Genomic DNA, 12,803 nt, shown 5'->3' on the forward strand with positions numbered 1-12,803 from the left:
GGGTCTCCGGGAGCCTGCGCCCACGGGGGCTCGGCGGCTCTCGGTTCGGCGAGGCCTGTGTCACCCGGGCCGAGGTCGCTGGCCTGTAGCCGCGCGGCTGGAAAACGCAGCACACCCGCATCAGAGCATGCGCATGCCATTGTGACATCGCGAGAAGAAAAGGCCCCTCCCCATCACCACGCCCAGGGGGCCCGTCCCCAGCCCCGAGCCCGGAGCCCTCTGTGGGTCTGGGGGAACTCGGCTCTTCCTGAGCCTGTGACCAGCTCTAACCCTAACCCTAACTCCCCAGCCCTGGGGACCGCCGGAGGTCGGTCAGACAGATGTCCGTCCAGCAGAAGACGATGCAGCAGACCCCGCAGACCCCGGGCACCCTGGCGGGGCGCCCTGCCCCCGGACGCCTTGGTGCCTTCCAGCCCCCTCTACAGGCCTGCGTGCGAGGGGCACAGAGGAGGAATGTTCCGTGCGTCTGCCCTGGGGTCCCAACCCGAGAGACTCCGATGGCTCGGATACAGGACAGGCCGGCCCAGCTCAGGGGCCGCCGAATGTCACACGCGTACCCTCTCGGGGGGAGCCGACGGGAGCCCTGGCGATCCGTCCCAAGCTCACTCCCTCGCTCGCTGTGGCCTTCCTGGCCTGACCAGAGGCAGCGTCCACCCCGCGGGGGAAGGGCTGCGTCCCCCAGGGCCGCCCCGGCCTCGGACGCCGATCCCCGCTCGAGGGGCCGCCTGTGCTGACCTGCTGGCCACACATACATCGGCGCTCTGACGACCCCTTGCTTGCCTTGGATTCGCTGGCGACGGCGGCTGGCAGAATTGGGAAGCACAGTTTCCTCACTAGATTATTGGTTGATGGTCAGGGACACAGGCCGGGAACGCGCTGACCGGAGAGGCACGCGGGGCCAGGTGTGGGGAGGGGCGCGAAGGTCCCGTGCACCCCCCCGGGAGCCCCATGCGTCCCCACGTCCATGGGGTCACCAACCGGGAAGCGCTCAGAACCGTGCCCTTTGGGTTTTTTACGGGGGTTTCACGACACAGTCTCAGTCTCCAGACTTGGAGCTTTTCACCAAGATCATTGCCACCGACCCGCCACCGTTGGGTAACGGGAACAGTTATGACTAAGACGTGCGAACAGTCAGACCAAAGGCAGGTGTCTCAGGTCAAAGGCCGGAACCGAAGCCCCGCCTCACGCCCCCCCACTCTTGGGCGCTGTCCTGACAGCCACCGGGGAGGGGACCCCACTCACGCAGCCCTGGACAACTCGACTGCCGCCGGCTGCCCCAGCCTGTGTCGCCCCAGGAAACAGTCTGAAAAGGCAAACTCTTGTCCTTCGACGCCAATTGCAAACCCATCCCAGGTGCCGGGAACGAGCCGTCAGACCTGGTCAGCAAGACCCGCGGGGCGTAGTGGGGGCCCCCTGAGCCCGCACGATGCACGCACAGGAGCCTGCGCTTACCCGCACCAGCTGCTGGGGGAAGGGCCCACGCGAGTTCTCCGGCACGTTGATGGGCGGGATCACCCAGTCCCGCTTCTGTCTCCGCAGCCCGCTGGCGTGCGGGGGCTGGGGCCAGGGGCGCAGCGTGTCTCTCGGAGGCTGGGCCGGGTCCAGGCCCGGGGGCGTCCTGCCTTTCCACGGCACCTGTCGGGGGGGAGGGGAGAGACAGAGAGGTCGGGTCAAGTTCCGCGCGGAGGAAAAGGCGTCGGTGCATAGAGATCGACAGAAAGGCGGGGCGGCGTGGGGCAAGGGGCCCGGGGTCCGGGGGGACACCTAACGGGACGCCCCGACACAGAGAAAGCGATTACAGAAGGGATCGGGGGCAGAGAGCACCAGAGGAAGAAAGCGCAGCGAGCGTTTCACCAGCAGAGCAGAGCCGAGCTCCACGTCCTCCCAGATGGGAAGAGGCACGGAGGGGAGAGGGCTGTATTTTAACTCAAAACTCCGGTTTGTGAAAACATATCCTGGAAGCAAACGAGGAGTTTGGAGCCCCTGATTTACCACGAATCCGACCATGGGTGAGCGGCCTCGCTATATAAAGAGTCCTTACAAATCAATAAAAAATGTGAATTGTTTATAACCGGAAAAAGACGCGAATAGATACGCAACAGCAACGTGGAGATAAGGGGTCAATAAACTTCTAAAAATGCTCGTGTTTTCCAGTAACCAAACAATGCAGATCAAAGTAATGCATCCTCTCCACCTACCAAAGTGACAAGATTCGCCTGGCAGGACCCTCGGCCCGGAGCAGCGGCCCGCAGAGGGCGGCAACGGCGCCTGGGGCTCGGCGGGAGCAGACCGGGGCCTTGCAGGCCGTGTGTGAGGGTTCGCGGGACACCAGCTGTGTCCTGAAGTCCCGCACGACTCCAGCCACTTCCTCCGCGAAGGGAGTTCCGAGGGTTTCCACGGGGTTTAAAGTGGGGAGCCCCCAGGTCTGGGGGCGAGCCCGGGGACCGTGTGCTGTCTGTGCTGGCGCCGATGGGCCCCCCCCCCGCTGCGCGCTGACCGCAGCCCGCCAGCCGCCAGCCCGCTGGCGTCCGGCGCTTCGGGGCACCCCCCGGCCAGAAGTCTGTCCCAGAGCAACTGGGTACACGTGGGCCAGAATCTCTGCAGTAAGATGCTCACTGCAGATGTTTTTAATAATAATGTTATATATAAAAAAATAATAAAAATACAAGAAAAGATCTTTGAATGTCCGATAGTAAATGATTAAGTGTATCATCCCATGTTCTCTTGGGATTTACAGTCACTAAAAGTTACTCTTTGAAGACTTGGACATGGAGAAACATCCTTAATACACACGGAGCATGAGTCCTATTTGTTTTATTTTTATTTATTTTTTAAATCCTCGCCGAGGATAGTTTATTGATTTTAGGGGGGGGGGGGGGTGGCAGGGAGGGAGAGAGAATGAACCCCGCTGAGTTTCAGACTCGGCGCCCTAAAGGGTTCCCACAGACCCTCCGAGAAGACGCCCTGCTTCCTCTCCGTTTGCTTGGGAAGCGTTTCTGTGGTGTTCACCCCCTGGTGGTGTTTAAATAAACCGCCTGTATTTCTACTATTTTAAAGCTGTGAGACAAACACACTAACAAAATATGAACCGTGCCGACGATAGAGCGTCCGGTCACTCTCAAAGGGGTCTCCCGGCTGACAGACGCCACCCGCTGAGGTCCCTGCTCCGCGTTCCCGACCACACGGCAGCTCAGCGGGGTGACAATGTGACCTCTGCGTTACTGTTACTGAGAACTACACGCGTGCAGGTGACATGGGTAGACATCCGTGCACACACGCAAGGACGCGGGGTGGCGTGTCCCGCGGCACCGCGATGCGGAGGCTGGGCGCTCCTTCGCGCAGCCCGGAGCCTGTCTGCTCCCCGGCCTTTGGTTACAAAGCGCTCATTTCTGTTCCCTCTCCCCACCGAGTCTCAGTCACTTGCGCTAAGAGTGAGACTTGTCTGCTGGTCGCCAAGACGGTGAATTACTGGGGGTGGGAGGTGGGAGCTTCCCCAGGCCGGGGCCTGTGCTGGGCGTGGGAACCTGGACCCCCTTGGGCCTCAGTTTCCCCACCGGAGGGGCTGGCCCTCTGTGCAGTGGGGTCCCCAGACAGCTGGGGCGGGGCAGTAAGCCGGGGAGGGTAGGTCGCACCATGACGTCACTGCCCCAGCGCACGCCCGCTTTGCGTGGGCCGGCCCCCCTTGCAGGGCGTGAGCCCCGCTCTGTCTTTGGCACGTGGGGGTCTGGGGGGTCCGGGATGGGCGGTGCGAAGACCCGCCCCAGTCAGCTTGTGGGGGGGCCGGGCGTTCTCTCTGGGCGGGTTTCCCAGCCTCAAGTGCAGGGGCCCTCTCTGTCCAGAGGAAGCCACGAAGTCCTCCCACTGAGGGGCACGTCGATTGTTCTTTAGGGGAACAGGTGGCAGCAGGTGAGCTCAGGAGGACAGAGGGAGCCGTGGGAACAGGGACAGTTTTCCCTGGAAGGCCGAGGCCCCGCTCCCACGGGCAGGTGGCATGACGCCCAAAACCCCATCGGTGCCGCCCCCACGCCCGCCCTAACCCGACCCCAACAATGACCCCCCGGCCTGCCCGCCCTCCTGCCGCACTCGGCCCTGCCACGCCTCGCCCGGGGCGGGGCTGCTCCCTGCGTCTGACGGGCAGTAATGGGCTGTGACTTGCAGGTGAGGCCCCGGGGGCTGGTCTCATTCCTTCCACCACTGCTCACAGGTAAGAGATGAATAATGCACAATGGACCTGAGGCGGGTTTTAAATGGTCACCCTTTTTTTTTTTAAAGTAAGAGGTAAAAAAAGTGTTGGGGCGGATGGCAGTCACGCCACCTCCAATCGCTGGGCAGAAGGTGTAACTGATCCATGTTTTTATCGGCCAGCCACTCGCCGGCTGGGACGCGGGAGGATGAAGAGCCGGGTGCGCGGGGCTCCGAGGCGCCGCGCTGGCCCCTACGACCTTCGGGGTGACGCTGCGCGGGGGTGTGATCATCTGGGCCGCCTTCGGTGCAGGCGCCCCGGGGCCACCCCGGGGCCACCCCGGGGCCTCCCGCTGTCGGCTGCGGTGGGCGTGGACCGGCTGGCAGGTGGGTGCACAGCGAGTTTCCGGGGACAGGAAGCCCGAGGGCGGGGCCGACCGCACACCTTCCTAACTCAACCGACTAGGTTCCCCAGGTGGGGTCCAGGGTGCTGCGCGGCGGACGTGCCCCTGAGACGCTGGGGACCGCGGGGGAGCCCCTGGTGCTGCGGAGGTGGAGGGAAGGCTGGGGACCCGGGGAAGGGGCGGCGCGTGGGAACAGCCCAGCCAGGCGGGAGCCACAGGGAAAGCCGGGGCCCTGGGGCAGACGGACCGGGCGGTGGCGGGGTGGCTTCCCAAGCAGAGGCCGCTGGGCGGGGGTGCCCTGCTGCCGTGTGTGGGGGGAGTGACGGTCCCCCGTTCTCTGGAGGAGGTAGCTCAGCAGAAGCTGCTCCGCTCGGGAGCCGGCCCGAGAGTGGGAACTGCTTCACAGCTCCTGGCTGCCAGCTCCCGACTGCCTCTCCAAGGCGCGCCCAGCAGCGCCGACCTTTGAAGGTGGGGTCCCAGGTGACAGCCCAGCGTCCCCGACAGGCCATCCCACCCGGTCAGGCCCTGCGCTGACCCGCTGGGCGTGTCCTTACAGCCTTAAATTCCGCCCCCACCCGTTTGGAGAAAATGGTGCGGACGCAGGTCCACCTGATTCGATAATGCAGTTTACGGGAGAATTTCCAAGCCAGGTCCCCGTGGCACCCGCCAACCTGGCAGGGGGACCGCCGACGTCTGCAGGGCCTCTCCTTCGTCCTGGGGTTCCAGGGTGGGTTCGCCCCAAGGGGTGTCTCCAGCTCTCAGTTCCCAAGACAGCGTCTCCCTGGGAAGGCCCCAGCGCCACCCAGTGTCTCTGGCTGGCAGTGCAGCCGGGCGGACCCCGAAGGCTGAGAGGCAGGCGTCTCTGGGGTGGGGCGCTGAGAGGCGGGCTCCCCCACTGGCCCTGCCCCCTCCGGGTCTCCTCCACCGGGTCTGCCAGGCCCTGCAGCGTGCGGGTCATGCGGGCTGAGGGAGGGGCATCCCCTCTGGGTGCCCCGGCCGTCCCCAGCACCGCCTGCGGCCCCCTTTCTTTCCGGCCGACCTGCCCGGGACGCCGTCCAGCCTCCGACTCTGCGGCCCCTACAGCGTGTCACGCACAGACCCGTTGATGTCGTCCCAGCCGGCTGTCCCTGGATGGCTCTGAGGTGTGGGTCGTGCGGGCCAGGTCCCCCCCGAACACGGCACGTTGCAGGGCCTGGCCCCCCGAGGCTGCTCATTCTCCAAGGGAGCCTCCTCAAGACGAACCCTCGGGGAAGCAGGGGCTGCTTCTGTCTTGTGAGCAGACGCCTTGTGTGGTCGGTCCCTTACTCCCCGGATTTCGGGGCCACTTACGACTCTTCTGCGGATCCCGCTCCACGGCCTCCCTGTTTTCTCTGCTCCCGCCCGGCGTCAGGGGGAACGTGCTTCAGTGAAGGAAACAGCGCGTCCCTCCCTCCCTCCCTCCCCCCCCAAATGTCAGACCTGCTGCTGACTGCCACTGAGATAATTAGATTTCTTTTAAAAAAGGCACTAAAATCTATACGGATAGTTCATTCCTGTAGCTCCGCCTTCCCTTTCAATATGCGTTTGAAAAATGGCACGTTTTGCTCACCTGCAAACACGTGTATTTAAAATAGTTAACTGGAGGCCCGAGTGCAGCCCTCTGGCTGGTTTCCATGGCAGCTAAGGACGGACAGAATGCAACTGTATTTAACAAACGCAGAATGAATCTACGGGAGGACACCTCCGCTCTTCACGAGCAGGCGCTGCGGGCCGCTGTGACTAGCCCGCGCGTGACGCCGGTTCTGGAAAGGCACTGAGGGGCTCTTCTGCGGCCCAGGACCCTGGGGGGCTGCGCGCGCCGTGCGCCCCGCCCCCGCCTCCCCAGCAGTCTGCCCTTCTGATTTCTTCTTAGAACGGGGTCGCTTTGGGAAGTCCCACAAAAGTCCCACAGAGCGAGGTTTCCTGAGTGAAGCGGTGTGTCCACTTGGACGGGAAGGCTTACGGCCAACACTTCCACCCCTGCAGTCGCCTTGCCCGGCTCGCCCGCGCCCACGGCAGCTCTGGGAGGTGGGGGCTGGCCCACTCCTGCTTGCGCCTGGGGAGGGGAGTGCCCAGAGGTCCAGGGACGGGGCCCGGGCCAGCACGCGGGCCCCAGGTCCCCTCGGCTCCTTGGCTGGGGGTGGACGTGGCCGGGGTGGGCGTGGCCGGGAGGGTGGGCGTGGCCCGGGCGTGAGCTGCCCCATTGAAGCCGCGTGGCCGGTTCTCCAGGCAGCTTTGACCCACCGCCCTGGCCGGGTGGGAAGGCGTCCCGTCGTTCCCCAGCAGCGTCAAAGCCGCATTGCTCAAAAGGCCTCTCGCAATGCTCACCCCCTTATTCCTTTTAGCCTTGTCTCCCCCCGGAAAAGTGAAGCGAGAAGTCCAGGCGCCAAAGGGCGCAGCACCCGGGAGCAGGCAGGACGGAGGTGAGACCGGCAGGGACGCCCGTGTGCAGGCCCATCGCCGCCTTATGGGCTAGGATGGGACGCCGCCGCTCCGCAGAGAGGTGGGAAAGGAGGCGCCAGATCGTCGGACACCCCCGTGTTGCGGGGGAGTGGTGTGTGTGTGGCATGTGCCCAGCCAGGTGGCTCTCCCCGCACCCCACACCCCCAGGGCCCGGAGACCCCATGCCTGACTGTGGACCGGGGTCTCCCCGCTGGCACGGCCGACCCCTGGCGCCGCACCATTGCCGGGGGGCGTCCTGGGCACCGTGGGGTGCTGCGCGGCACCCTGGCCCCCGCCCCTGGCCGCCCGGCACCTCTGTTCTCCCCGGCTCTGACCAGCCCGGCGTCTCTCCCGTGGGCCCTGGTGGAGGGCCTGCTCAAGAGAATGGAGAAAACTACGTTTAGCGACGACTCTCTGAGTCAAAACTACCCTTCTGTTTACAGGGGGAAAAAAAAGACACTCGCAGTAAAAAAAATTAAATTAGTGAGTGAAGCCAAAATGTGTCGCTTTTTCCCAGAGTTGTTAGCAGTGGAAATGAACGGCGCCGTTCACCTTGGTGTCAATTAGTGAGAAGAACGGGCCGTGTTGTCTGCGCAGATGATTCCGGAAGCCTTGGCCAGGGCCAGGGAGGGGCCTGACTGAGCCCCGGACTCAACCAGACCAAACCAGGTCGGCTGGCGGCCCCACCCCCCGGCCCCCGCCACTGTCATCCTCGGAAGCTGCCCTTTCTCACCCCCGCCCCCACTGCCCTGGGGACCGTCCGCCAGCCGCCTGCGCCCGCGGGGGCCCCTTTGTCTTGTCCCCGTCAAGTCTCATTGGGACAGTGCCCTGGCAGCATCCTCCGTGGGGACAGGCCTGGGAACAGTGGCCAGCGACATGCGCCGTTCTTCTCCCTGGGGCTTCTCAGCCTGGCCCTGGAGGCCGGGCCCCTGCGAGGTCATGTGCAGCCGGAACACGGTCTGAGTGTGGCCTTCTCCACCCTGGGGGCCTCGGCAGGGGGTGAGGAAGTCAGGTGACAAAGCGTCAGCCTGGGGCAGGGCCTCAGTTAAAAAAACACGGGTGGGGGAGCGAGGGTTGAAAGCTGCAATTGTTATTTTGGGGAGCTTTGCTCATCCACTGAACACCCTTCCCGAGGAGCGGGGTGCCGAGGGGGCTACGGGCTCTGCTGGCCGTTGGGGCGGGTCTTTGCCATGGAGAAATGCACAGAAACACACGTGGACACGCGTGTCTGGGCCCTGGCAGCCAAGCGCAGGCCGCGCCTGCTCCTCAGGGAACAGAGGGTGAGACTGTGGGGACCGGGCGGGGGGACCCTGAGGATGGGGGATCACGGGCCACAGGGAGGGGAGCTTCGTGGGCCACAGGGCTGAGTTGGGGTCTCGGCGAGCCCTGTTCCCGCCGGTCCCCGAGACCAGGCGGCTGTACAGGGGGCTCTGAGGGCGTCTGGGGCGCCGGGCGGGGCCCCAGGTGGGGCTCACGCCGCGCCCTCGGGGTGCCAGGGCTCTGCCTGCACCCCTGGGCTGAGTCTCCACCGGGGCAGGAAGACACGGCTCACAGCCCCGCTCTGAGTGTCCGGGGCGGCCAAACCTGAGCACCCGAGACGCCCCTCGTCACTGAGCCGAAGGCCAGGGCGCGAGGTCAGGTGCGGGCAGGCTGGCTCCTGGGGGCCGTGGCAGAGGTTTCTCCAGCCCCCGGGGACTCTGGGGGCGGCTGGTGACCTTCGGGGCTCCCGGCAGTGGCAGTGCCGCCGCTCTCTGCCTCCGCCGTCACCCGGTGCTCTCCCTGTGCCCGCGCCTGCGCCCGCAGCCCCCGCTTTGGGAGGCCGCCCGTCACGTTGGCTGAGGGCCCCCTCGGCCACCTCGCCTGCACCCCTATTTACCAACACAGCCCCTTGTGAGGCCCCCTGCGTTAGGACTTCGACCGAGGAGTTTTGGGGGGACAGGACTGAGCCCACAGACCTGGGAGGCAGAACCCGGGGAAAGAATGCGCGGCGGCCCGGGGGCCGCCTGGCTCCGGGACGCCTCCGGCCGGGCTGAAGGCGCGGGTCGACCCAGCGTTAGTTTCATAAACAACAGTTTCTCTTTTGCAAACTACACCCGCGGGCCCCCCTGCGGCCTCCAAGCCGAGGCAGCCAGTCGGATGACAGCCGAGGGGGACCTTTGTCTTCAGTATTTACTGCTCGATTCCCCGGGGGCCAGCGGAGCTCTGGTGGGAAATATGTGACCTCATTTGCATTTTCTAATTGAATTGCTATCAGCTTTCCTGCAAGACTGCGCACACAAAAAGTCTCCCCAGATTCCCCATGCCCGCCTTTCAGTCGTTGCTAGGAGCAGCGCGGACAGGAAGGGGCGAGGTTGCCAAGTTTTTAGCGTCCATCTGACTGTGAAGCTGGGGGTTCGTCCAACAGCCCAGAGAGCCGCTGCGGGGCGGCGAGGCGGGGCCCGGACCTCCGAGATGGAGCCGTGCAGAGCCGGGGAGGGAGGGGTCCCCACGCCGCCGCGGTCCTCCGGGGAGCTGCTTCCAGGCCTCTTCTGTAAAGCTTCCTTGCGTAGACTTCCGACACCGCGAACCGCTTCTTTCAAGGAGGCGGTGTTCCTAGACCCTTCTGCCAGCAGAAGCCTTGCTCACCGGGCGCCCATCGGAGCTGTCCCATCCCAGAGTCCTCTGTGCCGCGTGCCTTGCTAAAGAAGGTGTTCAAATTGTGAATTATAAACTGCCTGCCGCCCTGGCTGGAGTGGCTCAGGGGACTGAGCGCCGGCCTGAGAGCCAAAGGGTGGCTGGTTCGATCCCCAGTCGGGGCGCAGGCCTGGGTTGCGGGCCAGGCCCCCAGCAGGGGGCGCACGAGAGGCAACCCCACATCATGTTTCTCTCCCTCTTTCCCCCTCCTTTCCCCTCTGTATAAAAATAAATAAATAAAATCTTATAAAAAAAAAAACCCCAACAAACTACCTGCAGAGAAGTGCTTGAAACATCAGTGAGCAGCTAAATGATGGTCACAGGACGAGCACCTGCTCCCCGGACCGGCCGCCACGCAGCCGCCCGCCTCCTGCCTCCCACAGGCGAGCTCTGTCACGACCGTGATGCGCCCGGACCTGCTCATGGTGTCGCCGCTGCTTGGCGTCGGTGCGGCGAGGCCCTAGCCCGTGGGGAAGTCCGTGTCAAAACTGCAGTAAGTTGTAGGACCTCCAGCTGGTGCCCCCGGAAACATGGAGGGCCCCCGGGCATGGAAAGCCCACGCCTTCGGTGGCAGGAGCGCTGAGAGGCGAGGACGCGTCCTCCCTTCGAGCACAACAGGCGCTCCTACCGTCCGCGGTGAGCGGACACGCCCCGTTGGTGCCCGGAGGTGCTGCACCACGACACCCTCCCACCCACCAAGGAGGGCAACTCCAGCCGCCCCTCGGCCGCGCCGACATCTGGTTCTGCCGGCCGTTCCCAGTCACCCTTGGCCTGCACCGTCCTGCTCGGGTGACACGTCTCCGCGCTGACCGAGCCCGGCCTCGCCTCCGGGGACGCCTGCCCCTCACCTGGTTGCCCACTTTACCTGGTGGTTTGACACCCTCTAGCCACTCTGACGGGCGCCCTTCAGTTGCAGAGTGTTACAAATACAGTGCCGCCCTCTGGCCCCCTTTCTCACTCTCCGACGTACGTGCTCCGGGGGGCGTATGAGCCGGCTGCCCCACGTGGGGCGCCCCCGCTCTCGGCCGGTCGCCCCGTAGATGCCCAACCACCTGCCGGGGCGCCGGCCGCGGGCATGGCCTCGCGCCCTGGCCAGCACCACGTCCTGAAGGCCGGTCCGTCCTCCGTTTCTCCGAGCAGGGCTCGGCAAAGGTTTCCTTCAGGGGTCAGAGACTTAACTGTTTCAGGCCTTGCAGGCCGAGGGCCGAATCCAGGGTGTTCCGGTGGGGCTCGGACGACGCCTCGCAGTCGCAGAGGCCGCCGCGCTCAGACTCGGGCGGCCAGGAGGCGCGGCAGGCACGGCTGGGCCTGCGGGCTGTGGCGGGCTGACCCCTGCCGCGGACGGCCGCCCGGGCAAGAAATCCAGGGTCCGCACCTCGCGCGTTTGACCAAATCCGTCAAATCGTGTTATGTGAACTGGGTGAATTTTGTTGTATAAAAATGACACCTTTATGAAGCTGATTTTTTGAAACAGTGGATGTTTTATTTCTGGGCTCGCGGCCCTGGCCTGCGGGTCCATCTGACCGTCTCTGCTCCCAGGCCACAGCGTTTCCCTCCTGTGGGTCGGTGGCTCTCCCGGGGCGGGGGGCACGTTTGGCTCCGGTTGCGTGTGCGGTGGCGGGGGTGCTGCCGGCCTCTGGGGTGGGGGCCAGGGCCCTGCAGCGCAGGACGGCGCCCAAACGCCATCGGAGCCTTGGCGCAGAAGCTGCTGGCGTCCTGGCGTGTCCTGCTGTCTGACAGACTGAGCCCGTGTTCCTGTTGTTCCGGGCCATTCTTGGCCTTTGCATTTCCGCTCAAGTACGTAGAGCCAGCTCTTTACCCTCCTAGGGACAAGAGACAGCCGCGCTGGGACGGCGTGGGGTCTACGGGAGCCTTTGGGCGGGGCTTTCAGCCCCAGGACATCGACCCTGCGAAGCCCGGAGCCCGACACGTCCTCCTTCTTTAAAGGGTGTCTCTGAGTTTCCCAGTGATCGTCTTGAACGACTTGCTTAGGCTTCTTCCTAGCTGTACGATCATTTTCAGTAGTATTGCGCTTCATATCTAGTTCAAATTTCAAATTATTCATTCCTGGTCGATAGAGGTCTGATGGCTATTACATCCTTGCTATCCTGGTAAGGTGTCTACAGATTCTTCCCGGTTTTCTACATTCACCATCGTACAAGCTGCAAATGTGTTCGTCCTATTTATTCTGCCCTCCTTCTGTTGCCTAACTTTGACCTCCAGTGTGTGACGTAGGGACGACAGTGCCTTGTTTCCGATGCCCAGGGAGGTTCTGGAGACCCCCATGGTGGGCTGGAGGTTTGCCGTTGACTTTCCGTAGACTCCCTCTGGGGGGTTAAGGATGGTCCTGCCTTTTCCTAATTGGTTGAATATCTTCACCCTGAACAGGGTTAACTTTTACAGTCACTGGTCCTGCGGTTTTCACGCTCCAGTCTGCGTTGAATTGCCTGGATTAACTTCCACGTGCCAAACCAACCTCGCGTCCCTGGAACGGGCCCGTGTGCCCACGATTTGCCCCACGGATACATGGCTGGATTCCAGTTTGGTCACATTTTGCTTCGATTGTTTTCCCCCATTTACTCAGGAACGAGGCTGGCCTATAATGACCCTCTCTCTTGCTGCCTTTTCGAGGTTTTGCTGGCTTTGGGCAGAGTTCTTGGTGCCTTTGACAAAGCGCCTGTTGGTTTGGGGAAGCCATTCTTCTCGTTCAGCATCTGGACAGGCTGACACCGGATTAATTTTAGCTGCTCTGTAAGGCTTGGGTAGAATTTACCGGCGGAAACATGACGCTGTGGGCATTTCTCTGTGATAAGGATTTTAATTTAAATTTTGTTTGGAATAATCAAACAGTTCCGATTTTATTCCCATGTTAGTTTTGGTAAGCTGTATATTTCTAGAATGTTACCCGTGTCTTGTATGTTTTCAAATATATTGGTATAGATTGTGCATAACACCCTCCAATGATCTCCACGATGTCTGTGAAATTGGTTGTGAGGCCCTCTTTTCCTTTCTGACTGTGATTGCATTTTCTTCCTCCCTCCCTCCCTCCCTTCCTTCCCCGGCCAGACTGGCTTCATAGTTTAC

General features: G+C 63.1%; 1 protein-coding gene across 1 annotated transcript in view; it reads right to left on the reverse strand.

Annotated features, from left to right (window-relative positions):
- CDH4 (cadherin 4) overlaps nt 1-12,803 on the reverse strand; it is a 242,252-nt gene that overhangs the window by 46,654 nt on the left and 182,795 nt on the right. Inside the window, exon 4 of the mRNA XM_054573335.1 lies at nt 1,453-1,635. Within this exon, the coding sequence (XP_054429310.1) occupies nt 1,453-1,635 (183 nt within the window). The remainder of the gene's footprint in view (nt 1-1,452; nt 1,636-12,803) is intronic.

Source organism: Pteronotus mesoamericanus, unplaced genomic scaffold (assembly GCF_021234165.1).
Source record: "Pteronotus mesoamericanus isolate MK-2021 breed Mesoamerican mustached bat unplaced genomic scaffold, CSHL_Meso_final contig_25, whole genome shotgun sequence".
Lineage (NCBI taxonomy): Eukaryota > Metazoa > Chordata > Mammalia > Chiroptera > Mormoopidae > Pteronotus > Pteronotus mesoamericanus.